Source organism: Ixodes scapularis, unplaced genomic scaffold (genome assembly GCF_016920785.2).
Source record: "Ixodes scapularis isolate PalLabHiFi unplaced genomic scaffold, ASM1692078v2 PGA_scaffold3__209_contigs__length_174095766, whole genome shotgun sequence".
Lineage (NCBI taxonomy): Eukaryota > Metazoa > Arthropoda > Arachnida > Ixodida > Ixodidae > Ixodes > Ixodes scapularis.
The window spans coordinates 76,454,406-76,479,984 of NW_024609868.1; the positions used below are offsets into that span (position 1 = coordinate 76,454,406).

At 45.3% G+C, this 25,579-nt stretch overlaps 3 protein-coding genes across 4 annotated transcripts in view; 1 reads left to right on the forward strand and 2 right to left on the reverse strand.

Annotated features, from left to right (window-relative positions):
- Positions 1 to 25,579, reverse strand: part of LOC115323048 (carboxypeptidase E) — a 144,941-nt gene that overhangs the window by 47,489 nt on the left and 71,873 nt on the right. The gene's annotated exons all lie outside the window — the stretch shown is intronic.
- Positions 1 to 25,579, reverse strand: part of LOC120837789 (glucose-6-phosphate exchanger SLC37A4) — a 56,462-nt gene that overhangs the window by 20,857 nt on the left and 10,026 nt on the right. The window contains exons 3-4 of the mRNA XM_040207381.3: positions 21,629 to 21,873; positions 18,311 to 18,446 (exon numbers count right to left, since the gene is read on the reverse strand). Of these exons, the coding sequence (XP_040063315.1) occupies positions 18,311 to 18,446; positions 21,629 to 21,873 (381 nt within the window). The remainder of the gene's footprint in view (positions 1 to 18,310; positions 18,447 to 21,628; positions 21,874 to 25,579) is intronic.
- On the forward strand, positions 6,590 to 13,484 carry LOC115329850. Of its 2 annotated transcripts, none has more exons than XM_040207379.2 (6): positions 6,590 to 7,884; positions 9,026 to 9,136; positions 12,938 to 13,009; positions 13,070 to 13,124; positions 13,193 to 13,262; positions 13,323 to 13,484. In XM_040207379.2, exons 2-6 carry the CDS (start codon positions 9,058 to 9,060, stop codon positions 13,347 to 13,349), a joined length of 303 nt encoding a protein of 100 aa, XP_040063313.1. In that variant the 5' UTR covers positions 6,590 to 7,884; positions 9,026 to 9,057; the 3' UTR covers positions 13,350 to 13,484. The 2 variants fall into 2 exon arrangements, with proteins under 2 accessions (XP_040063313.1, XP_040063314.1); XM_040207380.2 differs by having other exon boundaries at positions 6,593 to 7,884; positions 9,026 to 9,079.

A 25,579-nucleotide genomic window follows, 5' to 3' on the forward strand; every position in this document is an offset into this window, starting at 1 on the left:
CGATCCGACGATGAAACTGGAGCTTATCGATCTCCAGTGTCCACCGGCGCTGAAGACTATTGATCTCGAATTTCAGCTGCATGAGTTTTACAAAAACCTGGACAAAAACAAGTGCGGAAACCTGGTGGACCACGCCTAGAAATTGTCGCCACATTTCGGGAGCACGTATGTTTGTGAGCAAACCCTTTCACTAATGACTCTCAACAAGAACCGCCCTAGATCTTCCATGACGGACATGACATTGCGAGATGTGCTGACGACGGCAACGAATGAGATGACAGATGATATCGGAAGCCTGACCGCAGCCAAAATGTGCAACACGTTGCACTAGGTGCGGCCCGCACAGTTTTTTATAAACGAATTTCGGCCCGCCTAAATTTTTAATTGTGCACCCCTGCTCTACGCTCTCCGGAACGAAGACGCCTCTCCTGCTCATCCGCGGCGCTAGCCTTGCCTACAGAGTCCCAGATCTCGTAGCGGGTTGCGGAGCGGAGAACGTTGCGGGCCAGCGGAAACCATCTACGAGAACTCCCTAATGTGGCACTTGTCAGTGAAGTTCGCCTCGCATCGCTAAGATATTCCCTCACTGACTTTTCCAGCGTTCACTGAATATTATTCAAACCTACTGAGCTTAAAAAGGAAAGGATGGTGTACGTTCTTTCTGTTTTTATTCTTTCGTTTTTAAGTATTCATTATAACAACGCGCTCGAATTAACTGCTACTAAGCTATACACTGTTTTGTGTAGTAAAAGTGAGCTGTCAGGGGGGGCGGCAAACTCGATAGCGAGAACACTGGTACCACTCGGAGACCGCGACCGCCCATTCAGCGACAAGTGGCCCGCGGGCTCCGTGCAGCGAGCAACATGCGCGGATGAGAAACGAAAGCTGGCGTCAACCGGGAAAGACTGGACAGACAAGATCGCGAAGAGAGGGAGGGGGGGGGGGGGGGGGGGGGGGGAAGGGGGGCGGCGGCGGCAGGCGGGGAGGCGACAGCGGCCCGTTTCGGGAACAAGCTTCCCCTCGGGGGAATGCTTCCCACAAAGAGCGGCCGTCTTTAGTCGGATGCAGTGTTGTCGATAAACAGAAAACGTATTGTTTTCATAAAAATATCATCTGTATATACAAATCAAATAATGCCGGTCCTTGAAAAGTGCCCTGGACTCTTCAAGGACCGGATTTATGGCGAATTCACTGGGCGTTTTGAATCGCGCCGGGATCAACTTTTCTGGATCAAACCTGACTCTGCGGACAATTAACAACTGATTTGCTTTCGAGTGGAGTTTTTAAGAATTCACACTAAAATTTAAACCAGATAATACGTGTCATTGTCTTCCAAATTATATTGTGTTTATGTATAGGTATTAAGAGCGAAACACATGTACGACGAAACCGTAGGCGAGGGTTTTCAACGCTCTCCGGTGCTACGAAAACCTTCGCCCCCGAAGGACATTCCGGCAGTTCGCACGTCGAATCGGACGGTTTCGTCGTACATGTGTTTCGCGCTTTATTGAGCACGCCCTAAAACATTTTTACTATTTTTCGTTTTGTCGCCTAAGATTCTGTTAACTTCGTTATCATTATATCTAAAACGGTGCAATTTATATGCTGCAAAACGCGAAGTTAAGCGAATGTGCAACTGGCCTACCTCTTTCAAAGAGCTCATTTCTGTGCTCGCTCTAGCCAGAACTTGTACGATAATTTTTCATGTTTAAATTATTACGTCTGAATTCCGGAAGGCGGAAATTTCAAGGTTCAATCAAATCATTTTAATTTAGAAAATATTTAATTAGCACGATTGCACTTTCAAGGAGATAAAATGGAAATCTAAGTAATAAAATAAGAGATGTAACTTTAGGAACAGTCGAACGATGTTCATAATCTTTAAATGGCCATACACCGATAACTTCAGTGCGTGCACCTAAAAGTTCGTGCACCAGAAAGTTCCGCGCGCCAGAAAAGTCAGTGGACTGAAACGTCTGTGCACCGGAATTCGTCCGTGTACCGAAACGCTCGCAACAAAACGTCCTCGGACCCCTAAACATGGTATGAAACAGTACTTCTCGACGGCGGTGTATGATGATTATTCGTCTGTGCCACATAAAAAAAGTGGTCAAATACAGGTACTTTTTTGGGGCCGGCACTGATTATCTGCACTAGAAACACGCTTCTGGCTAGATTTAGCGGCCACCCTATCAGCGGATCGTGGTACTTTAAGTTGAGTTTTCAGTAAAACAAGCTTGTCAACAAGAAAGAAAACAATATTCCCTTTCTTGTTGATAATTGTTTTTTACTGATATAAATCCCACAAGCGTTGAAAATATCATATTTTGTTTTGATGATATTAGGCTTAGGTGGACGTCGGCTCATGGAAAAAATTAGCTTGTATTAATTACCTTTTATTCCACGCACCGTCGTATTCTCAAACTTTCGCGTTCTATCCCAACAGCTTCACATTTTCACGGAGTTCGAGCTTTCTGCGATGCACACGTAGTTTATTTATCTGGGAAAAAAAAAAAAAAAAACACGTTTCTCTTTCCTCGGGACCTCCCTGTACATCATTGAGTGTTTTGTGGGGAGCAAATTACCCTCTAAGAAAAAAGGTTGCCAATGGGGGGAAAATTGTTCGGTACGCCAAGAAAGAACTGATTCTCACAAAAGACTGCTATATGCGTACTATTTCGCTAGAAATGTTGTCCCCAGAAAAAATAACGTTTTCTAGGCAAAGAAAGCTAAAACGTACAAGCCAGAACAAAGTAAAAACATCACAAAAAATAATGTGCGCGCCCGTTTTTTTTTTATCTTTTTTATTTTAGAGTTGCTAAGGTATCGCTAAGTGTGCGGTTCGGAGCACACAGTCGCGGGCTCGTGTTTCAAACTGAAATCAATAAACGTTTTGCCATTATTGAATATTGTGATATTTTCCCAGTGGTGCACCGCTGCGGTGAGAGACTGTTTTTCTTTTCCCACTTTTTTATTGTTTGGCCTAAATCAAATGACACAATATTATTAGTTTGCCCTTTTCAATATTTATGGTGAGAAAACACGCGTCTGCGTAAAATGGGGGTTACAAAAAAAAAAAAAAAGAGTTAAATGTTTTTTTTTAGAGTGCATCTTTTGGGCAGAGTGTCGCAAACTGCCAGCACGATCTCATATAACACGCAAACATCTTTCCAGCGACGCCACGTGTTGGAAGGATGATCGCTTGTAATATAAATTCGATAAAACAGGATACGATAAAATGACTTTAACCGCGTATTCCGAAGGCCCGTTTACACACTTGCGTTTGCTTACGACCGAGTTCTTGTGATTTCTTCTGACGAGAGAATACACGGGCACGCTGGTGCTATTTACGAGGTCACTCTGGAACTGCATTTAATTAGACAGAAGGTTTTGCGATATTTGCGAGATCATAAGTACATATACTCCACGAGAAAAGGTCATTTATAAGATATAACATGATCAAAAGTTTTTCAAGCCAAGGAAGTAAGAATGATGCGCGACATAAATAGGAAATATACGGAAATGCCAGTGTTCCAAGGCTATGTGGCGCCAGTCACAAGTGTGCAACCCTTGACTCAAAAAGTTCTTTGTGTAAAAAAAAAAAAAAAAAAAAAAAAAAATAAGGCCTGACGCTTTTTTTTTTTTTTTTTTTTTAATTACGCTCGATTTTTTTATGTAACATGAATGCATGGATTGCGTGTCGGGTGCGGTTCCGGATTTTGCGGTTGCGGTTCGGGTGCGTATACAAAGTCTGCGGGTGTGGATCGGATTCGGGTGATCAAACAAACTATTATCCGCGCAAGGTTCTAACCATTTAGAAGCTTGGCAATCGAGACTACATTTCCTCCTCAAGAAGAAGGACATCAAATAAATGTTAAGCAGTAAAAAAAAAAAAAATATATATATATATATATATATATATATATATATATATATATATATATATATATATATATATATATATATATATATATATATACGAGAGAATACACGTGCCCGTGTATTCTCTCGTCAGAAGAAATCACAAGAACTCGGTCGTAAGCAAACGCAAGTGTGTAAACGGGCCTTCGGAATACGCGGTTAAAGTCATTTTATCGTATCCTGTTTTATCGAATTTATATTACAAGCGATCATCCTTCCAACACGTGGCGTCGCTGGAAAGATGTTTGCGTGTTATATGAGATCGTGCTGGCAGTTTGCGACACTCTGCCCAAAAGATGCACTCTAAAAAAAAACATTTAACTCTTTTTTTTTTTTTTGTAACCCCCATTTTACGCAGACGCGTGTTTTCTCACCATAAATATTGAAAAGGGCAAACTAATAATATTGTGTCATTTGATTTAGGCCAAACAATAAAAAAGTGGGAAAAGAAAAACAGTCTCTCACCGCAGCGGTGCACCACTGGGAAAATATCACAATATTCAATAATGGCAAAACGTTTATTGATTTCAGTTTGAAACACGAGCCCGCGACTGTGTGCTCCGAACCGCACACTTAGCGATACCTTAGCAACTCTAAAATAAAAAAAAAAAATAAAAAAAAACGGGCGCGCACATTATTTTTTGTGATGTTTTTACTTTGTTCTGGCTTGTACGTTTTAGCTTTCTTTGCCTAAAAAACGTTATTTTTTCTGGGGACAACACTTCTAGCGAAAAAGTACGCATATATATCAGTCTTTTGTGAGAATCAGGGCCGGCTTGCTAGAAACAGCGTCTCAGCTGAGACTGGGTGAAAGAAAGCACTGCCAAAGCCAGCGCACGAGGCCAGCGGGTCTCAAGCTGCGTCTCAAGACGCTCGCGCGCCCCAGCCTTTGCAGTGCTTTCTTTCTCCCAGTATCAGCTCAGACGCTGTTCTAGCAAGCTGGCCCTGTTCTTTCTTGGCGTACAGAACAAAATATATGTGTGTGTGTGTGTGTGTTCACAGCGTGCTGAACTTGTACCAAATTTGAAAACCTGTAATTTTTTTCTCAATCTAGAAATTATACTTCGCTTGGAAGACAATGGCACGTGCTGTATATGGCATAAATTTGAAATTTGAATCCGATGTACTCCAAAAACTCTACTCGAGAGAAAAATAATGAAAGATTGGGGCTGCAGAGGCATGTTTGGGAATGTTTACAAAATTCTTGGCGATGAATACTAAACTTTTTTTTTTTTTATATATTTTGACTGGTTATGTTATACATAGATTACTCAAAAAAGTATCGAAGGTTCGAGGTTGATCGCGAATCGAACATGACAGTCGTCAAAACTCCGACTTCCTTTCCACTTTTTTGGGGGATTTATTTGCCTGATGGTCATTTGTGAGGGCTCTGTGTTTTCGGGTAAATCCGAAAAGAATCTAAGAACAATCGCCGGTACATTTTCCGCCAATGCAGATTTCTAAAAAAGAAAAAAAAAAAAAAAAAAAAAAAACACAACAAAATTTCAGAGCCATAAACAAAAAAAAAAAAAAAAAAAAAACGAAAAAAAAATAATGGTGTTTTACAAATAAACTTTATACGAGCACAGTGTCAGTGGCCCTGAGGACATGCCGCTTCAATTTCCTTTGAAATATATAAAACAACTCGCAAAAGGGGTTTGCCCTTTGAGGTTCCTTCAAAACAGTGGGTCACGGTACCCGGACTCTATTTTGTTTTTGAAGTTTTTTTTTTTTAAATTATAACAACGCAGGACTATAAAATCTGATTTTAAAAGATTGGGATTTTGACAAAAATTACCTCTGATAAACCTGGAATTTTCAGCGAAAAACAAACTCCAAAAACACCCCCCGAATTTACGAGAAATAAACTCTGAAAACACGCGGAATCCTAGCCGCATTTGTGACAACATATAAGAAATTGAAAAGAAAATACGGATGCATCTCACTGCCTGCATTCAAATGATTTACTGATCAACCTTTGAGAAACTTAATTATTCATGTGCCACAAATTTAGGGTGACCATATTCCTCAAGGCAGACAACGGGAAATCCCAGCGGGGGGCGGGGGCTAAAGATTGAGATTGGGGGAAAATTTTAATGAAATAACTGCTTTCATTTCAAAACGTTACCATATTGCGCTAAGCCCTAAAGTCTAGGGAACAGTCACACTGCTTCGCGTCCTTCATTGGTGTGGGAGTATTTTTCCGACGACTGAAGTTTCCTAAGCAAGACTTTATCCTACAAGACTCGGTTGTAAAAGTCTGCGCAGTTATATAGACAAAAAAAAAATAATAATCATGTCTCGAAAACGGGACATGATTCTTTATTTGGACAAAAAGACGGGACGGCAAAAGCGGATCTCGAAAACGGGACTGTCCCGGCCAAAACGGGACGTCTGGTCACCCTAGCCACATTATCATTACAAATACTTCTGATCACATAAACTCGTAAATGAAAAAAAGTTTGTTATTATCCCCGGGCCATACATCGCTCCAAAATTGATTTTAATGATTTGTTCAGTCGACTGTTTAAGATTTTTCCCCCTCTTACTTCGTTTGTTAATTAGAGAAACATATTGCGATGGGTCGATTGTTTCTTCAAACCTTTTCCAAATATATTTTCCCCTCCCGGTAATTCTAAAAAAAAAAAAAAAAAAAAAAAAAATTCTTTATAGTGGGTCTTTTGTTTTGTTTGTTTGTGTTTAAAGATTTTTAGCTATAATTTATTTGTTTAGTAAGGCTCATTTGTTTTTGTTACCCATGCTCTAAACAGCTGGTTCGCTTTTTCTGACAGTCACTTCTCCCGCATTTCAGCTGGGGTACTGAATACGGACGTTTAAAAGTATTTTTTCGTTTCAAATTACTTAAAATCTTGTGTATCACGCCATGGTTCTCGTTGTCGCCATATGCGGCTGCAGATTGGGAAATGGTTAGATTTTTGGTTTGCGATTACACGGCGGAATCGCGGTATTCCGGGAGAAAGTGACGTGTTCTCTTTTACTTCTGGTAAGAGAAACGAACATGCTGCAGAGTCTTACAGCGTTCAAAACTTGAAACGATAGCTGCACGGCATGGGGAACAAAAATCTCATTATTGGTGCTGCGTAGCATGTTTGAAACGTCAACTTTGTGGTGGTTCCGATTTTTAGTATCGCCGCTTCAGTGGCGGTGGTGCTCCACTACAAAAGCACAATCCGTGTCTTTGCACAAAGCAGCCCCTAAGTGGGAGGGGAAGCTCAGTGGCCTTCGCGCAAAGCGTACGCCAAAACAGCTCGGTCGGGAAAAAAAGAAAAAAAGAAAAGAAGAGAAGACAGAGAGGGGGGCACCGTTTTGACGGGGCGTTTTTTTTGTGTGTGTTTGGAGGGGAGGGTACGCCATCTGTGGCGAGTACCGCGCCATCTGTTGCGAGTGCCGCGCCAACACGGTACTTAGTTTGCCCTTCTTCCGCAACGCGCCGCGTCGATAGCGTCGTCGCCATGGTAGGAGGAAACTGGAAACTGCACTTCCCTGGCTTCTGACGCGTGCATCTCCGCAGTATATGAGAAAAATAAAAAATGAACGCGTAGACCTTAAATATTAAAAAGTTACTAACAATATAAATTCAGTAACATTTTAAATTTAGTTGTAAAAGACATTTCTCTAAATAAATAGCTAATATCTGGAAATATCAGGAAAAAGCTTCATATGTATTTACTGCAGAATTATTCTGGCCAATGGCGCCTTTTTCGGCCCGCCAGTACCGCTGCCGTCTTTGCTGTTATCCTGCTACCGCGCTCGCTTTCTCTTTTCGCCAGTGTTATTTCCACTTTTAAAACTTAAAGATCAAAAGCGAGCGGACACGAATGAGCTGCTCTCAAGTCTGTGCAAGCAAGCAAGTGCGAGTCTCGATTTAGGACCGGTGATTGACAGCCTCCGGCTCGCCACTGTTCTCCATTTCATCGAGCACGGCTACAAGGGAATCGGAAGGTGAGTGACTTTTTAGAAGTTAGGCGTTGGGCTGTTCTCAGGGACAGTGAACAATTGTGTTTTTGAGGCCTGAGAACGTGAGGGCGGTGGAGCTGCTGTGTCGTCGGTGTGGACCTGACGCCGCGCCGTCCAGCCCGGGTACGGTGTCAGAGGGCTGCTTGGTCTCGGGTGCAAGCGAGTTCGGCTAGAACTCCAGCTATATTTGGGGCCGTGTGTGTTTTTCCCCTTATATCTGTTCCTCAGTTTCAGGCTTTTTTAATCATAAAGTAGACCAAGGAATTTGCTCTCCAAAGTTCAATCGTATTATTTTTTTTTTTGCGTGTTTTGTTTACACATGAATGGCTTTGATCGAAGCTACTAATGTTTCACTTCGTGTGCAAACGAAGCCGAAGCTACTAGCACAAGCATGTACCCCTGAACCTTGGCTTGCACTGCACGCTCGCGCGTGCTTGGCGGGGGCGCTGAAAGCCTCGCGTTTAGAATGAAGTGGATCATGGTGGGTCAATGTGTGCTTTCATGGGGCATAGTTTGGTGCTGGACTCGATTCTGCAGAAGCAAAATGCGAAATAGCGCCTATACCGTATTTGCATTCCTACAGTGGATTTCAAGCAGGTGCACAGTGCACAGTGTTTAGCACAGTAAAATGAAAGACTCAATTAATCAGATATATGTTGTTGTTAATACCATACATAAACTCTGATGTTGATTATATACTATCTGCACAAACATGAAGGCACACCATCATGTCTGCACTTTTCTTTGGCAGTTTCGTGATTAACATCGCTATATATATCCTACCTCTGAAAAATGCATGCACGTCTGCCCTCTTGCAGAGCACATTGTAGTCCAATCACTACAAAGTGCACCCAGTTGATTACGGGGCTTACAGTATGATGCAATTTAAGCATGTAATTTCAACATGGATATGTTCAATTTCCTTGCACGAATCACTTCCTAGGTGCCTCGTCGTACACTAGATGCACTCCATAGATGGCAGGAAATGGCCTACTGTGGATTTGTGGGAAAGAAGCTGTGAAAGTACATTTAATGCTCTGCTTTTGTATTTGAGTGGCACTCCACTTTTGAGAACAAATTTATTTTTGACTTTTTATTAAACCCATTTTTTTTTTTGTATTTTCAGGAAAGGCCAGTGAGCAGACATTAACGGACCTAATGGACCATAAAAATGCCCCAGGTAATTTCTACTATGGAATGTGCTATCCTTTTTACTACCAGTCAACTCGTCTACAAGGCAAGTTTGAACATTGTTATATGTGCCTATTTGTTTCCAGTGTTGTGAAGCAACATTTTTTGGTAATTGGCCACAAAAATAAAAGTTCAAAGGCTTGTATTTTGTGCCTGTTTTTTTAAGTATGGAACCAGTGTTGTATAGGCATCTTTAATATTCACCTCAAGGTCAAACTGTGTGGCAAATATGGTAAAATTTCCTTAATGAAAGTTGTCTGCACTCATCCCTTCAAATGGTTTTGCTAGGGTCACGAGATGTAGGAATGAGCTCACCACGGCAAAGACTACACTCTTTCACAACTAAAAAAAGTGCAAAAATGAGACAAAGGACGAGTGAGAGGAATGTTCACGACAGGCGCTGACTTACAACTGAATTTTTATTGGGAAGAAACATGAAACCCTCGAACCACGGAACACTGCCAATCTTATCAGTGTGATTACAATATTGCTTCATAAGGACACCGTTACAAAGCAATATTGTAAAGACATTGATAAGATTAGTGGTGTTTCATGTTTTGGTGGTTCGAGGGTTTCATGTTTTTTCCTAATAAAAATGCAGTTGCAAGTCAGCGCTTGTCGCTTACACTCCTCTCACTCATCCTTGGTCCAATTTTTGCACTTTTTTCGGTTGTAATGCATCACCAACTCGCTCAAGTTACCACTCTTAAGCCGCATTCCCACCGGCGATGTAAGCAGTCGCGCGATGCAACTAGATCGCATTGCAAAAAAATTAGATGGTCACACCGGCATGCGCGATGAACGAGCCCAACACCTTCGTTGGCGAGTCGTTTCTCGAAAACTCTCGCTCTGAACGCCGTTGATTGGCTCAGCCGCTCTGCGACTAGATTGCATCGCAAAAAAGTCGGGTCGAGTAGCGACTGCTCAAATCGCATCGCTTTTTGCCCGCGATAGTTGCTTTTGCGATGAAAGTTATCGCACGACTAGATCGCATCGCCGGTGGGAGCGCACCTTTGTGGTACACTACGCTTCACCATAACTTGGCTAAGGGTGAAAGCTGTGGCCCCCGTGAGCCAATTAAAGTGACAGAGCAAAGTACATGACAGCACTCCACGGGAGGAATGCACGACGGCTACATTGTGATGCAACTCGCTCTGTCTTGCGCAGGGGGGGGAAGGTGCCGCCGCTTCCAATGCACCCTCCTCAGAATTTACGGCGCTCCGTGGGGGCCGCCATGTTAAAACTTGATACCAGTGTTGCTGCATCTGTAGGTCATCTTTAAGTTAGAGCTGACGGAGAAAGTCTGGCCACGGCGCAACGCCGATGTACGCTGGAAGCTAGAGCCGGTTTGCTTTCGTTGTTTTTGTTTGGTCGGAGAAAATCTGGCAACAACGCACGTTCAACATGGCGCCGGTATTGCTTCGGCAGCTTCGGCAGCTTCGGTTTGACCACGTTTGACGCGGTTTTCGAGCACATGAAGCGAAGACGTGACCGGAGAAGTGCCCCTTGATGGTCCCGGAAGACGGAAAGTATCATTCGTAATCGTCGTGTGTGCTTTGAAAGCGAAAGGTGTCACAGGGTCCACGAGTGCGCAGCCACAAGCCAAGGTTCACGACAGCGGACCGTTGACTTCAGCGATCTCGTTCTGTTTGGTGCATAGAGACAGGTTTGGTGCAACACGGCGATGCGGCAAAGAGTTGAAACGTTCGTGGTGCGTGGTGCAGTGCTTGGAGGTAGAAGCCCATACTAACACGAAGCGCAAATTGGTTATTGTGGGGTTGAAATTCAGCGGTTTCAGTCCCGTCGTCGTCAGCTGATCCGGTCCAGGTGGTCCGGGAGGACGCAGTGAGCGCTTCTAAAAGTAAATCTTCCTTCCTTCCGTTTCAAAATGTGAAAGATTCTCGACGCATACCGTGAGTCAAAAGCTGCGGGCGTTTTCAACGAAATTACGTCGTTTTAATTGAACAAAGGACTCCGGATTGTTGTCCTAGACCTGCCGTTTTTATGCTTCGTGTTGTTGGCGTTTGCACAGCGACGCACACCGCCCGAGTAGATGATTCGGTCCTGCAAACGACCGGTCATACAGAATTTCAGGGAAACTTAAGTCACCACCGATATTTTCTTGTAAATCTCGTGTGAGTTCGTTGCGCTCGTCATGTGGTGTGAATAAATTAGGGCAACGTTTCCTACCTGCCTGTGGATGCACGAACTGAGACCATTTTTTACGTAGTGAACATAGCGTTTTTTCTTTATTTTGGAAAGAGGTGTTGGGGAATTTATTATGGTACAATCACTTGAGAGTTCAGAAATTAGAGAGAGTGAGTCATGCTTTTGTCTCTTTTCTCTCTGGCATTGCCCCTAGTTTCAAGTTGCAGTTTCAGTAGACATGCCTACTAGCAGGTACAAACTGCTCTAAAGCAGGTAAAAGACTGCTAAGTCGGGGAGGTGCGGACTCCGTGTTTCGCGCTTTTCGCAAGATGACTGGGTAAGTGCTTTTGCGAGGTATGCGGTATACACAAACGATTTTGTTACGCCCGTCGGTTGCGTCTCTCCAGCAAAACGAATAAGATGATCTACAAAGGCGCAATCACAAGCCAATATTTACGATAACAGTGCATATGATTCGGTGGTCCATGTAGTTGTATTTGATCCTGCTTTCTGCAACGCCGTGTCATGGTGAAGAGCTGGAGCGTTCACGGATTGTGTTGGGCTACCGGTTGACCCAGGGGCAACTCAAGAACTCCGTTTTTTTTTTTTGTTTTTTTTTGGTTGGGGGGGGGGAGGGAAAATCGAAAGCAAGATAAACAGGACTCGGGTTGCGCCTTTTGTTTTAACCGCCGCAGAACCACACTGCGCCGACAGCCCCTAGATGTGCGCCCCTGCTCCGACTTTTGGTTCTAAGCCGTGCTTTGAAACCGCCGCCGCGGACTTCAGTCTCGGTTGAAGCGACGGAGTGGTTCTCCAAGTTCAGAGTACAAGTGCGCCTGCTAGGGTGCGGCCTACCTTATTTCGAACCCTCGTCCTTGAGTACCGAGCCTCCTACCACCTGGCACCACCTATTTCACCTATTTCGGGGGATCCACCCATGTCAAATCGCCCTCCGTCGCCCCCCTCTTGGGTCCGCCGTTGGGTTGACAGAAGCCCGCGTCGCCCGCATCGGCACTGAGTGCACTCGGGCTGTTGTAGTGGCTCTAGGCTGTTGACGCTCAAGCCTTCCATCCGCGGCTTGCCGCCAGCTGATCCGGCTGCTCGACGGTGAGGAAGCGGCGAAAGTGACCTCTGAAGTAAATGTAAATCCTTGTTCATACAGTTATCCGGTGTCAAAGTGTGGAAGGTGTCCAACGTGTATTGAGGGCGGGAACTACGAGCGTTTTGCCTTGCTTTCGTAACCGAAACCAGAACAGCGAGATAACTGCCTTGCGTACTCCAAAATGATGAAAGCAATAAGTCGTCAAAAAACCGTTTCTAGGGTTTCAAACCAAGTAAACAAGACAAATATAATTCGACTTCGTTGTCTGTATGCAGGAGGACTTATGTAACACAACAATACATTCTTGTTCCAAAACGAAAAAGAAAGTAAAACTCAGTCCGCCGTATATGGCAGCAACTTCTCCGCTGCAAAACCTATGCTGGCAACGTAAGCGGTTTTAATATGGCAGCCTCCGCTTTGCGCCGCGTTCCCTTTCCCTCCTTCCCCCCCCTGGTCTTGCGGGGCTGCAGCGTTCGTTCTTTGCCATGTTATGGTAAAACAGTTAGTACCTCGCACTATGCTATTCGGCTACTAAAAGGTTTTAAAAGTGTCGTGAAATTTGTCTGTACTCATACTTTCTTCAACTTGATTTGTTAGGTCCATGTGGTCTAGCAAGGGCTGCCCACCACACCAGGGAGTGGCACCTTAGACCATGCCATTCAGCTACAGGTACGTTCCGATTCTGGTGTCAAAGTTGCGTGCTCTCATCTCTTCTTCATTTTGGTGCAGAAAAGACCTTGCCATGCCAGGGACGAACACCTTACACTACACTACTCAGCAACAGGTAACCTCCAAGTGTTGCAAAATTGACCTTCACTCATACCGATACCGTTTTCTTGTTTGTTTTCTTAGGGCCATACGGTGCAGAGAGGACCTGCCCATGCCGGGGATTGTCACCTTACAGTATGTTACACAATTACAGGTACTTTCTGGATGTACTATGAAATTTCCTGCACTGATACCTTCTTTGGTTCTTTGTTAGGGCCATGAAAAGACAGCTGCAAGATGACACAGGGCAAGATGGTTTCCCAATGCGTAAAGATTGAACACCAACCTCCGCAATGAATCAGAAGAGTAGGGCCACTAGAAGCACCTGTATGGATAGGACACGAGTGTAGTAATAAAACCATATTGCCAATATAAATTGGCTCAGGGTCGTCCTTTGACTGGTTACAACATATCCAGGCAACAGTAGAACGGATTTAGGACGCCATCTGAATATCCAAAACTGGTCTGCAGAACAAAATTGCACGTACGTCGGACATCCGCAATGGGATCCTCATTGCGGATGTCCGACGGACGTGCAATTTTGTTCGTTTGGGCGCTCTGTCGGATGTCCTGGGGATGTTCGTCGGACGTACACGGATGTTCGGTGGATCTGAATTGGATCTCTATCGGATGTTCCCGGGATATCCGAAATTGGCTTGCAGAGGGATCCCTTTTTGGATGTCCAATGGATGTGCAATTTTGTTCGCTTTGGCGCTCTGTCGGATGTCCTGGGGATGTTCGTCGGACGTATACGGATGTCCCACGGATGTTCGATATATCTGAATCGGATCTCTATCGGATGTTCACGGGATATCCGAAGAAATTCTGCCCTGTAGAAATTGGCTCGGGTTAGTGCTTTGACTGGTTTACAACATGTCTGGGCTAAAGTAGAATGAATTCAGGCATGCCATCCGAATATCCGAAATTGGCCTGCAGAAGGATCCCATTTCGGATGTCCGACGGACATGCAAATTTGTTACCTTTGGCACTCTGACGGATGTCCTGGGGACGTCCGTCGGACAGCTACGGATCTCCTGGGGACGTCCGAATATCTTGAGCGGATATCTATTGGATGTCCAATGGACGTCCAGTGGTTTGTTGGGATCACATCAACAGAAAATGAAGTATAGCATATATTCCACAATTGTCGATGAATTTGATGTCATGAAGATTGCCTCCTTGATGGTTTCTGTGTGTGTTTGTGTACAACTGGTTGTGTTTCCAAATTTCGTTGCCCCTCGAATCTTCCATTTTATGTATGTGACGAGTCTTGAGTTATGGCTCAGCACCTGTTTCACTTGTTTTTTCCTCACAGTCAACATGCCCAATTTATTCCTTTTACTCATAACTAACAGAGAGAGAAAACAGTCGACGTTGGATAAATTGTCAGCACCATTGAAGGACAACTCTGGTTCATTTTCAATATTAAGAAAGCAATGGAATTATCTTTAGCATCGTCTAAAAAGACCCCACGCCAATTACTTCTGCCTAATTCCACCTAAAAGTTGATGAAACTGACAAGCAAATTGAAGTTAAAGCAAGTAGACAGGCGAGCTGATTAAGGATAGACGTGGTAACCCTAGAACAGGGGACAAAAAAGGACGCAGTTTTGTGTCCGTCCATACTTTTTTTGTCCCCTTGCTCCAGGGTTACCATGTCTGACAAGCAAAGTTTGAGGTGTGCGAAATTACCAGAATCTGGTAATCCTATACTCTGTTCACCCTTAAGCTGAGACTAGAAGTTCCATCTTTAGCCCAAGCTCACTGGCTATTGCAGTGCCTTGGTGGCATGTGCCTGTGCGTTCACACTTTTGTTAGCAAAGGCAGAAAGCTTGCACTGAAGGTGCAGCTTCTAGTCTCAGCTAAAGGGTGAACGGAGAATAGCAGGCGAGGTGCAGCGTAGCCATCAATGCAGTCACCACCACCGTTTCTGCGCAACGCACCCTGCGCTGCATCCGTCATGCTCAGGGAGATTTGTTTGCTTGTTTAATACTGTGTCTAGCAAAATCTACAGGCGGTGCTAGCAGCACGCTCATCGTTGGCCATGTGATTTGCAGAATGCGCATGCGCTGGAATGTCCTGGTGTGCTCTTGTGCAAGCATGCATCATCGCCGGCAGCGTCCGTCACGTGTGAGAGAGCCACTTTTCGACCTTGAGCATGGCATACTTCTACAGACCCGTTGCGACATATTTACACATAGTTTGCTGAACTCCACTTCCTACTAATATTTTCAAAACGAGCCCTTGGGAAAACATGCCTTTATCTGTGCTAAAACACAAGCTGCTATTGCGGCAGTGCAGGCGTCTTCGAGTGTAGCAAACTGCCAATTGTAACAGATGACACTTCTGCCCATTTGTACCACATGGTTAGAGTTTGTAGGTGACGACACAAGAGCAATGTTGCTCGCAGGTAGGGTTCCGGATTACATTTGTGTTAAGCTTTAAACGAAGACTGTGCAAAAAATACGGTATTACACTTTTTTAGAAATAATTTGTGTAGAACCGTCTCTTATTACCTTGGGATCTCTAATCAACCATGAACTCAAATTCCTTGGAATTGACCGGAGTTGCCGTAGCACAGCTAAGCAATCCAGCTCACTCTAAGCTATCTGGCCACTATCGTATAGTAGGTTTGTGCGGAGATTTAAATAGTAGCTACGAATAGTGCGTTATCTGATATTCGGTTAGAGACGATCTGCAACATTCATGCTTTTTGACGTGTTAGCAAAGTCACAATTGCGCCAAGTTGGTGATCTCCGATGAGTGTGCTTCTTACCGCGCACCGGTGCACTGCAGGAAAGTGATACCTGCAAAGCAGGCACAGTGTTTTTGCGATTTTTGCTTCACGCTTCACTGTAGTGCAATAGTGCAGCCGTGTGCTTAGGGGAAAAGCACACTTTTAGGGCGAGATGGTGAATCTGTGCCTGGTGAATATAGAAAAAGTCAGAGGACACCTAAGACTTCTTATGAGTTGTGAATCTGCCAAAGGAGTTGAGGAAGGAAAGAAGAGAAATGAGAAGAGTGAAAAAAAGAAGTCAAGGGTGAAAGAAGGTAGGGGATAGTAGAAGATGTGGTAACTAGACTAAATCATCCTGGCCAGGCCTTACCAGGACTCCCGCCTATGAGACGCGGGGGGCCCCGAAGTGGTGTATTGTCTCGCCCGGGGGGCCCCGAAGGGTCCAAACCTACCCCGGGCTTGGCTCAACCACCAGGATGCCCTTTTCCCCAGACACGAGAAAGCCACGCACAGCCAGACATGGGCGAGCGAACCCACATGGCTCGGGGTCTGTGGAGACGCCACTTTCCAAACACCTGCTTTCACAGGTGCCCCCTGCGGGGTACTCTATTTAAAACCGGTTATGGTAGGCCTGGTAACAATTTCACATCTCAGCACAACATGATGCTGTGCTGAGCCAACTTCCTGGTTATTTTTTATGAGGTATGGCTACTTATTGCGAGATAATATCCTATGTGTTGCACCATTAGTAGATCTGTGCTTCGAACAAGTTTCTCCTGCCATAACCTAGCATATCTTCTCAAGCCATTCAACCAATAACTGGAATGCATTAAGGCCCTGTCACACTGAAGAAACATGACGGCAAGAGCAATACAACACATTGTCCAACAGTCGGGCAACTTTTTGCTCGCTCCCAGTCTTGTCCGACAAACCTGTCACATCACTGCAACAGCTGCACAACATGGACGCCAACTAATATGTTGCCTCGGTATGACAGCTTTCGGCAACAAAAACAGCACCAACTTGCGTTGGACAACATGTGTTGCCCTGATTGCTGGCTGAGCGAATTTCGGGCTTCAATGGCAGAGCTAGATCCCTATCAATAATGTCTTACTTAAATAAAGGATTGGAAAACGTTATCTAACAATACTTAAGGCTGGTCTGCAGCTAAAATAATTTGATGAATGTTTTTACTGCGTAATTACAGGAAGCTACTGTCAAAGTGGTCACAGCTACAGTCGTGAACATTCAGATTGCAATTAGGATTTACATGCCTACTCACCCACTGATAATGTACAATAAAAATAATCCAGGAAAGCAAAGATTAAAAAATCTAAGCATTAGAACGACCACTGTGATCATGATTGTTGATGCTTGGAACTTGGAAATGAGCTGCTACCAGACACCTGATTTGTTTCCAAAATACCCAGGACGTTTTGGGAAATGAAGCGATCACATAGCAGGCGGTAGGCAAAGACTGTTGAAAAATATTTATTTCACCGATTGTTATGACGACCGATCATGTCGGTGTTGCAGTCTTTAAGCACTCTCAGTTCAGCTCAACACCATGCTACAAAAGACGCCTTGGGGTACTGCCAGTGCTAATTCAATTTTAAAGTACAAATAGGAACTGCACGAAAGAAAGAAACTGACAGAAACAATTCATACCATGGCGTAAATTCTGAACATATATCAGCGGTCTCACTTTCCTCGGTTAGGCCTATCTGCTTTGTCAGCGAATGAAGAAGATTTTGATAAAATAAAAGGTAGAAAACACTCCCCATGTCTAGTTTTCTAATCACAATTACTGGTCGATGTCGTCCCGTGGTAATTACCGGTTGTTCGAACGCACTAGCACTTTGTAGAGTGACATTTCCAGTGACGCCGCGACGCACATGTACGAAGGTAAACAATCAAGATGGCACAGTGTTCCCCGTGTTGTCCCCGCCGTCAGCACGGTGTGACAGGGTGGTCGGACAAATCGGGCAACATGGCTGCCGGGCGGCAGAACATCTTGCCCGACTGTTGTTGCCGCGATGTGACAGGGCCGCCGGCAACACAATTTTTTCATGCTGCTGGATAGAGTTGTCCAACTGTTGCCTCAGTGTGACAGGGCCTTTACCTCGCTGAAGTTGCAGGATAAGAAAAGCTAAACAAGCTCCTCCCGCAAAGCCCACAACTCTCCCCACTTTAGCAGAGCGAATGCTGGAGAGGAAGCGAGATGACTCGGATCGATCCTCTCTCGCTTTTTTTCTATCGCTCACTCTGCTAAAGTGGAAAGAGTGGGGCGCACTTGCAGGGACCTCTCCTAACCTGCGTAACGGAGCATAGTTATTGTCTTTATGGTAGGGGGACTCCGAAATGACCCATCTTCCTCAAAATAAATCGGCACACCAAAAGAGATTTGCCGGATGGGTACAAAAATGCATGCTGAAAAGTCTGCTTTCTATTCATTCATAACGCTACCTGCGACCAGGAGACTAACACGCCAGTCGTAGTTCAGGATCAGGAAAGAGGCGAGCACAGGGGCAAGGCTCAGGGAGATGTTGGACGAGGCAGCCAGGATACCGTATGACGTTCCGAAGGAAGAAGGAGGGAACCACTGCGGGGAACAGATTAACTGTGAGCAGGCTTATGCATGCACACATTAGCAGTCCATATAGAGTGGAACACATGGATCCGAGGGCCTTAGTGAGAACACGGACGTTAGGTGGAAGATTCCTAATGTTTATACTGTACAAGCACTGCTGAAGAAGCACGCAAACAAGAAACATCATAATCGTGTTTTTCTTCCAGACCTTTCAAATGTTACCCTATAAACCATTAGACAGTTTCCCTAATTGCGCGCAGTTGTTTTGCACCCTTCGTGTTGATATGCACATCAACATTAAATGTGGTCCTTATGTACCAAGTAAGAACACTTTTTTTCAATGTTTGCCTTTGTCTGGGAGCACTTTTTATTTATGTCCAGAGGCTATTAATTTCTTCAAAATACATTGAACAAACATATACCGTAATATCCCGAGTCATCGCCCATCCCCGAGCCATCGCCCACCCCATTTTTTGGGCCAATATCGATTTCCAAAAAAACACCGAGTCATCGCCCACCCCTTCAAATACCCCAGCGCGGACTCAGCGATCCGTGAACACTCATGCTACCCGAATGACGCGGGACGCGGCCGCGGACCTTACAGTTGGAGGACGTCCGTGACAAAGTAAAACGAAGGAGGGAAAGACACTTCTTTTTGTTTACGCATTTCCTCCGCGAGCGACCCCGAAGTGGTTGTGTATCCGTGCGAAAAGAAAACGATGGAGATAACAAAATAAGAGTTTGTTAATGTAACCGCGGAGTGTTAGGTCAGTCTGTCTCCGCCGAAGTAAGGTCACCGCGAACCCGCTCCTTCTTCCCGCCCGTCGCGACCGCGGTTGTGCAATATTTTAGGCAAAGCCAACGCGTAAATAAAGCTTTGCTGGAACGTAGACGTTTGCAGAGCGTCCCAACCGTGCATTGATAGCCCGCCGTGCACCGACGCACGTATGTACGCACCAAACAAGAAAGTTGCGCAAGAGCTTGTAATTGACAAGGCGCCCGACTTGGCCCGACGCCAAAGTATTTGCCAACACGACCGCCGGCTTTCCCGCTTTCCCAGCATTGCTCTTGGTCGCTTCTTTGGTCTGCTCGCTCGCTCGCTCGCTCGCTCGCTCGTTGCGCCTGGTTGGTTTTTCCATTTTCTTGTAGACTTTTCTTTCTTTTTTTTTTTTTACTAACTAGGAGAACATAGTGGTGACATTCTTTCGCGGAACAAACGTTCGCGCTATATGCAGATCGGCGGTGTTTCTAGCGCGTATGCAAGCAACGGACTTCGCTATAGTAAAATATTCTTTATTGAGCATTTTTTTCTATAAAACAATGAAACTAAATCGAGTTTTGAGTTTGATGTATCTCTTGTGCATCAGCGCTAGATACGCAGAGAAAAATAGGCGGTTTTTTCCGCTTTTTTTCAATTGTTTGTGCTCACCCACCGAGACATGGCCCACCCCACTTTTTTATGAATTTCAGGCGGTAGGGGGGTGGGCGATGACTCGGGATATTACGGTAAACCTTTTTCGTTTATTCTCGTCTCCAGTCACCTGGTAGACATATTCGGTATGTGCGACAAAAAATAATGAAACATTTTAACCTGCAAATAGTACAAGAATAGAGGTGAGACAAAATGAGAATGGGTGACAGTTACGCTTATATCCTGGATGTCTTCTATTGATGTGGCAACAGCAAAGCTATGTTTTCGCCCATACCGGAAGTGACGACATTCAAGATGGCAATGCCTTTGTGGAAAAGGTGCATGTCCCCAAGGGGAGCCAAGGGATGTCAAACTAATCACTGGCGGCGGGGCTGCTTGATTCACGGTTGCCAAGCGGTGACCGTCGAACTCACTGTGATGCACGCTTGTGGCCTAGTAGGGGTCGCACAGGGGTCGAGCAGAGGAGGAAGGGCTCTGCCCCGCTGGTTTTCCCCAGGCTGTTCCATTGGCCAGTCCTGAATTTTTTTTTCCCTTCCCAAATTGGCTTCACTCTGAAATTCACACTTATCTCATGATCCAATTCATTTTGTTCGGATTGGTTTTAAGTCTGCAGTGCCTTGCGGCGGGAGCGGACAGAGGCACATTATTTTTATTTCTTCATCTCTGTACTGTTGCGAAAGGCCCCAGTAAATGACCTTCCCTATCTATTCCGACCGGCACCGGTGAAACGTCGCCACGGGGCTTTGGTCAGCTGTGCCCGGAAACGAAGCGAGACGTGACTTGGGGGCACTGTGCACCTTGGTGCAAGGGGATCATCGAGTTGACCAACGCGTCCTTACTTCCGGCCCCTCCCCTTGCTGCTTCTGTCTCGCCTAAACGTACAGCGCCATCGACAGTCTTGGGACGCCCTGAACAAAGGAGGGGGCTTTGCGCCCTATTCTCAGTTTAAAGCGCTGATGGGATTATCGTCTTAGCGTGCGAAAACCAAGAATCTGCACCTGGGGGTAATTATCTTTTTGCCCCATCCGGACTTCGACGGCACCGGTGACCGACCAAGGGGCGGGAAGGGGCGTTTTTGAATGTAACGAACACTGACCACGCCGTTTTGGTCAAGGCAGGGACGATAGGAATTCCCTACTAGGGATGTGGGGAAAAGTAACGTCATAAAAGCAGCAGCAGGCGGCTGCTACTGTGTGTTTTCAACATTGTTCTTCCGTTCATGTTGTAAACTTGTCCATGGGTATATATATAGAGTTAGTATTAGAGACACACCTCCTGCTCCCTGGTCCTTCACGATTCCGGGTTCCTGATGAGTTCCTGCCCTGGCTCGGCTCCCTGCCACACACCAAAGTTCTTGGACAACCGCTCGGTCCGAACAGGCCTCAAATCAATTATGTATATGCCGCAGGGTCTGTGGGTTCAGTATTAGCCCAATCGCCAACTTGCCGGTCACAAGTTCCGTTGTTAATCTCAGGTGTGATCAAAGGCGGATTAATGGGTCAGGCTTGGGGGGGGGGGGGGGGGGAGCGATAGGCATTCGGCTGGCAGCAGGGAGGGGGGGAGTCTGCTGAGATATGACATTATGGCCGAAACATCACCCACATCTATCTTGTTGGCCCAATATTTGCTTTCACCAAAAACAGACCTTTTGGCTGGTGTATATCAATTGTTTCATTAAAAGAAAGTTGACCTTGGGGGGCTTAGGGGGGGTGGTCGCCCTCCCCCCTAAATCTGCCCCTGGTTGTGATCCTATTTGGAGTACCTGCTGGAGCAGCTTGACAAGGGCTGGCCAGCCACAGCCCTGGGCGATGCCGTTAAGGCACCAGAGGATGGACACCAGGTAACCCGCCAGGGAAGACACTGAAGTTGCGCTGAAGCCCAAGGTGACCAGCCCGCTCAACACCAGTCCCACGCCAAACAGCAACCGAGTGCTAAGTCGGTCCGCAAGCACCCCGCACGTGAACTTGCTGCCGGCATAGGCCAGGTTCTGGGCACTCATCATCGTACCTGCATACTATTTGGCATTAGACGTCCATACATCCCTGCACATATTTCGCGCCCTCTGTTTGCCACGAAGCCGCGGGCAACTCTTACAAGAATTACCTATATAAATTGCAAGTGTGACATCAACTGTGAAGCCAGCAACAGACACTACTCAAGAGTGTGCGCTTCTAGTGGCTGCTGTGCTAATTATCCGAGGCTGCCATATTTCTGCCGCTCACTCTGAGGATCTATTTGACACGAGAGCTGCGTTGGCAATCAGCGTGGACTTAGATCCAAACGTAATGAACACGAATGTTGTGTGAGCACTCGGCAAGGATCTCTTGCCAAGTGCTCACACACGCGCAAACTAGCGCTGCCCTGCGCGCTAGTTTGCGCGCAGGACAGCGCAAACTAGCGCACCCGCGTTATGGTGATCACGTGGACGCCGTTCAGCCAACACCGGGAGGAGAAACTCATGACGTCATCGTTCAATTTTGCTCCGAGAAGTAAAAAGAAACAAAATGTGAGAATGACGTAGACATGCCTTTGTCGTAGTGGCTCAACGTTGGCCGCTCCAACTCCGTCACGTTGAATGCGCTGACGATTGCACCTCACGTCGCACGCTAGAGTTGGCAAATTTCGGCGACTTGGCTCACTTGAAGGTTTGCTGGCCAGTTTATTAAGGCCACGGTCCCACTGAATGTGGCAGTTTAGGTACTTTTTGGCAGGCCATTACTGATCTCCTTTTAAATACTGTTTTGTGGGATTGATGTCATTCGAAAGGCAATGCAATCCTCTTTCATTTGATATTATATATGTGTTGGTTTTTACCGTTCATGCGCGTTTGCAGCGTTGCTAATATTATGGCGCGGACCCTCACTTGCTCCGCTAGTTCATGTTTTATGAACGATTCATTAAAGATAGCACGGTTCCAATATAGCAGTTTTGTTAAGATGATGTCGGAGCAGAATGTGACGATACACTTTTTTGGTATTTGCACTACTTTGTTTTTTTCATCCCTCCAAATATTGCCCTAAAATTGACATTTTTCAGCACAGATACGTTTTTAATGACAAGCGCCAGGGCAATGAAATTAGCAACAGATGTAGTGCTTATAATTGGTAATATGCAGAAAAAAAATTGATGTTGTGTAAAATTTGTTTGTTTAGATATTTTATATCAAACATAGCACTTTTTTGTGCTTCGAGTCATGGTACTTCAAATGCCGCTGAGGAAATAATTAAACTATGATAAAACCTTTTATAACATTTAGAGCTGCAATGGTTGCGCAAGAGGTGGACGATGGCTTTTTTTCATTTTCAAAGTCATAACGCTCCAGGAGCCCTTCAAACTTACCTGTTTTTGACGCGTATCTTTTTTGGACATCAAACAGATTTATTGGCATCTAATTGCATTTATTGCTTGGAATAGATATACATTGCGATGTATTAAGTTTTCACAATGATCTTGCTTTGGTTTCTTAATAGGTGTAGAGCTTAGCTAATTTTAAAAACAATTAAAAACTGTTTGGGTGTTTTGTTGCGCTACCTGGCGGATGGCAGACAAACTGCTGATTTTTAGTGTTCAAAAAATTTCCGAGGGCGGCGTTGGCGTCTGTATCATCATCAATCTCCGTGTCTTTTTACCTTCACATTTAAAAAATATATTGGAAGATTTACTATCGATAAATGAATGGTTAAAGTACTGGGTCATGTTAATAAATCTAAGACAAATAATTACACACGCGTAGCGTGATATAATGTGTTCATTATTCGATAAACAATAAACAATAAAGACGAAGATCAATAAACAATAAAGACGAAGAGGAAAATAATATACCCGAGTTCACTTCATGCCTAGAGTCACTAAATGAGCTTCAAAGTATCGGCACTCCGTTCCCCAAAATGGACCTTTTCCGAGAAGCGTTCTGCGCACGCGCGAGCGCCCGATGCCAAGCGGCGGAAGTCGGAACGAAAAATCGAGGAAAATCAGAAGGAGGCTGTATATCAGCAAGTAGAACACGTAACTGCAGCATATACATAATTGCGTTACACAAAAAAAGAGCGTCGACGAAAAGGAAAACACGACATTTGGGTGGACGCCATAGATGCCCCTCTTTAAAGTCGCGTTGGGCAGGCGCCGCTGCTGAGAGAGCGAAGAAACTGGTAGCGTATACCTCCCATTATCGATTGGTAGCGCAGGTAGGTCACTTCCTCGATTTTTAGTTCGTGCAGTCACCGCCTGGTGCCGTTGGTATGTGGAAAAGGTCCATTGTTTTGGGCGCCGCCATTTCGGGTCTTGTTCAGAGCAAACGCAACTGCCGATCGTCATGATCCAAAAGTATGACTTTCTCAGCATTAGATGCGGTGCTAGGAAGCTGATGCAATATTGCAATGCTCTGTCGCGGGTTGTTTAAGCATTTGTGGGGGACGGAAAAGCGTTTCTTTTGATTTTAGATAAAGCTTCAGGTAACTGGCAACCATGATTTTAAGCCACAATATGGCCAAGTGTTGTTACTCTGAACCGTAGCTAATTTACAGGCACAAGCGGGAACAATGAGGAAGAGGCAGGTGTCAAAAGGTATTGGCTTGTGGAATCCACGGGGCTTACGTCATGGACCCTCCAGGTATTACAAGCCTCTTGAACAAGAGCATGAAGTGTCATTAAATAAGCTACGCGTCAGAGTAGCGACACTTGGCCATATTGTGGCTTAAAATCATGGTTGCCAGTTATTTGAAGCTTTATCTGAAATCACAAGAAACGCTTTTCCGTCCTCCACTTTAAACAGTGTGCGACAAAGCAAAGCAGCATTACATGAGCTTCCCAACACCGAATCTAATGCTGAGGATGTCGCACTTTTGAATCATGACGATCGGCAGTGGCGCCTGCTCTGCACAAGCACCAGAATGGCGGCGTTCACAACACTGCCGGGGAAGAGAGTGCCGATACTCTAAGCAAAGCTAATTTATTTGCTCTAATTCCCGCGAAACTCCTTTTTCCTGACTGAAACTGAAAGTAAGTATGAATATACAGCACTATTATAGCTTATTTAGTTATAACCAACTACACATAATGAGAGGAGGAAGCGGCCGGGTACGAGGAACGGGGGTTTTATGTGCGACCGTTCTCCGTCTCAAAAGAGAGAACGCGCGAGCTTGCGCTGGTTTAAAAAAGGCATCCAAAGAAAAGAGGCGGCACGCTGTGCTCTTTGTTATTATGCGTCTAATTGCAGATTGTTGTGTGTATGTTTATACAGCCGGAAATTAGTCCGCCTTAGTGGGCGTCTGACTCTCAGCTGTAAATGAGCAATTTAGCCAGTGCGGTTCAACCGCAAACCTGGGGTCTTTAACGTGCACCACGCAGTAGTGATACACGACCTCACGCCGGTTCGACGCTCTTCCAGATCAAAACGGGCAGGGGCGGGGTGGCTTCTGCAGCGCGAGCTTTCGCTCCAAGTGGTCCGAGCTGGTGTGCGCTAGACCATGCACTCGGCCACCGACCCCCCCCCCCCCCCCCCCCGCGTCTAATTTATATACAGGTATAAGTATTTGAAGATCGACGATGGACGTCGATCGTCTCGAGGTAATGTAACGTAATAACATTATATAAAGATAAACTTGTTGAAGGACTGAACGACTCAATTTTTCAATTCTTGGATTGTTATATGGCGATAGCCTATTGTACCGAGTGAAACAAGGAGACGGTAGGCTCTTTAAATCGACCGGAAAAT

Excerpts from the sequence above, each read along its gene's own strand:
- LOC115329850 (XM_040207379.2), top strand. The coding sequence starts at position 9,058 with ATGGACCATAAAAATGCCCCAGGTAATTTCTACTATGGAATGTGCTAT. Across the intron at positions 9,137-12,937 it reads CCAGTCAACTCGTCTACAAG|GTCCATGTGGTCTAGCAAGG; the intron begins GCAAGTTTGAAC and ends TTGATTTGTTAG. Across the intron at positions 13,125-13,192 it reads ACTACACTACTCAGCAACAG|GGCCATACGGTGCAGAGAGG; the intron begins GTAACCTCCAAG and ends TTGTTTTCTTAG.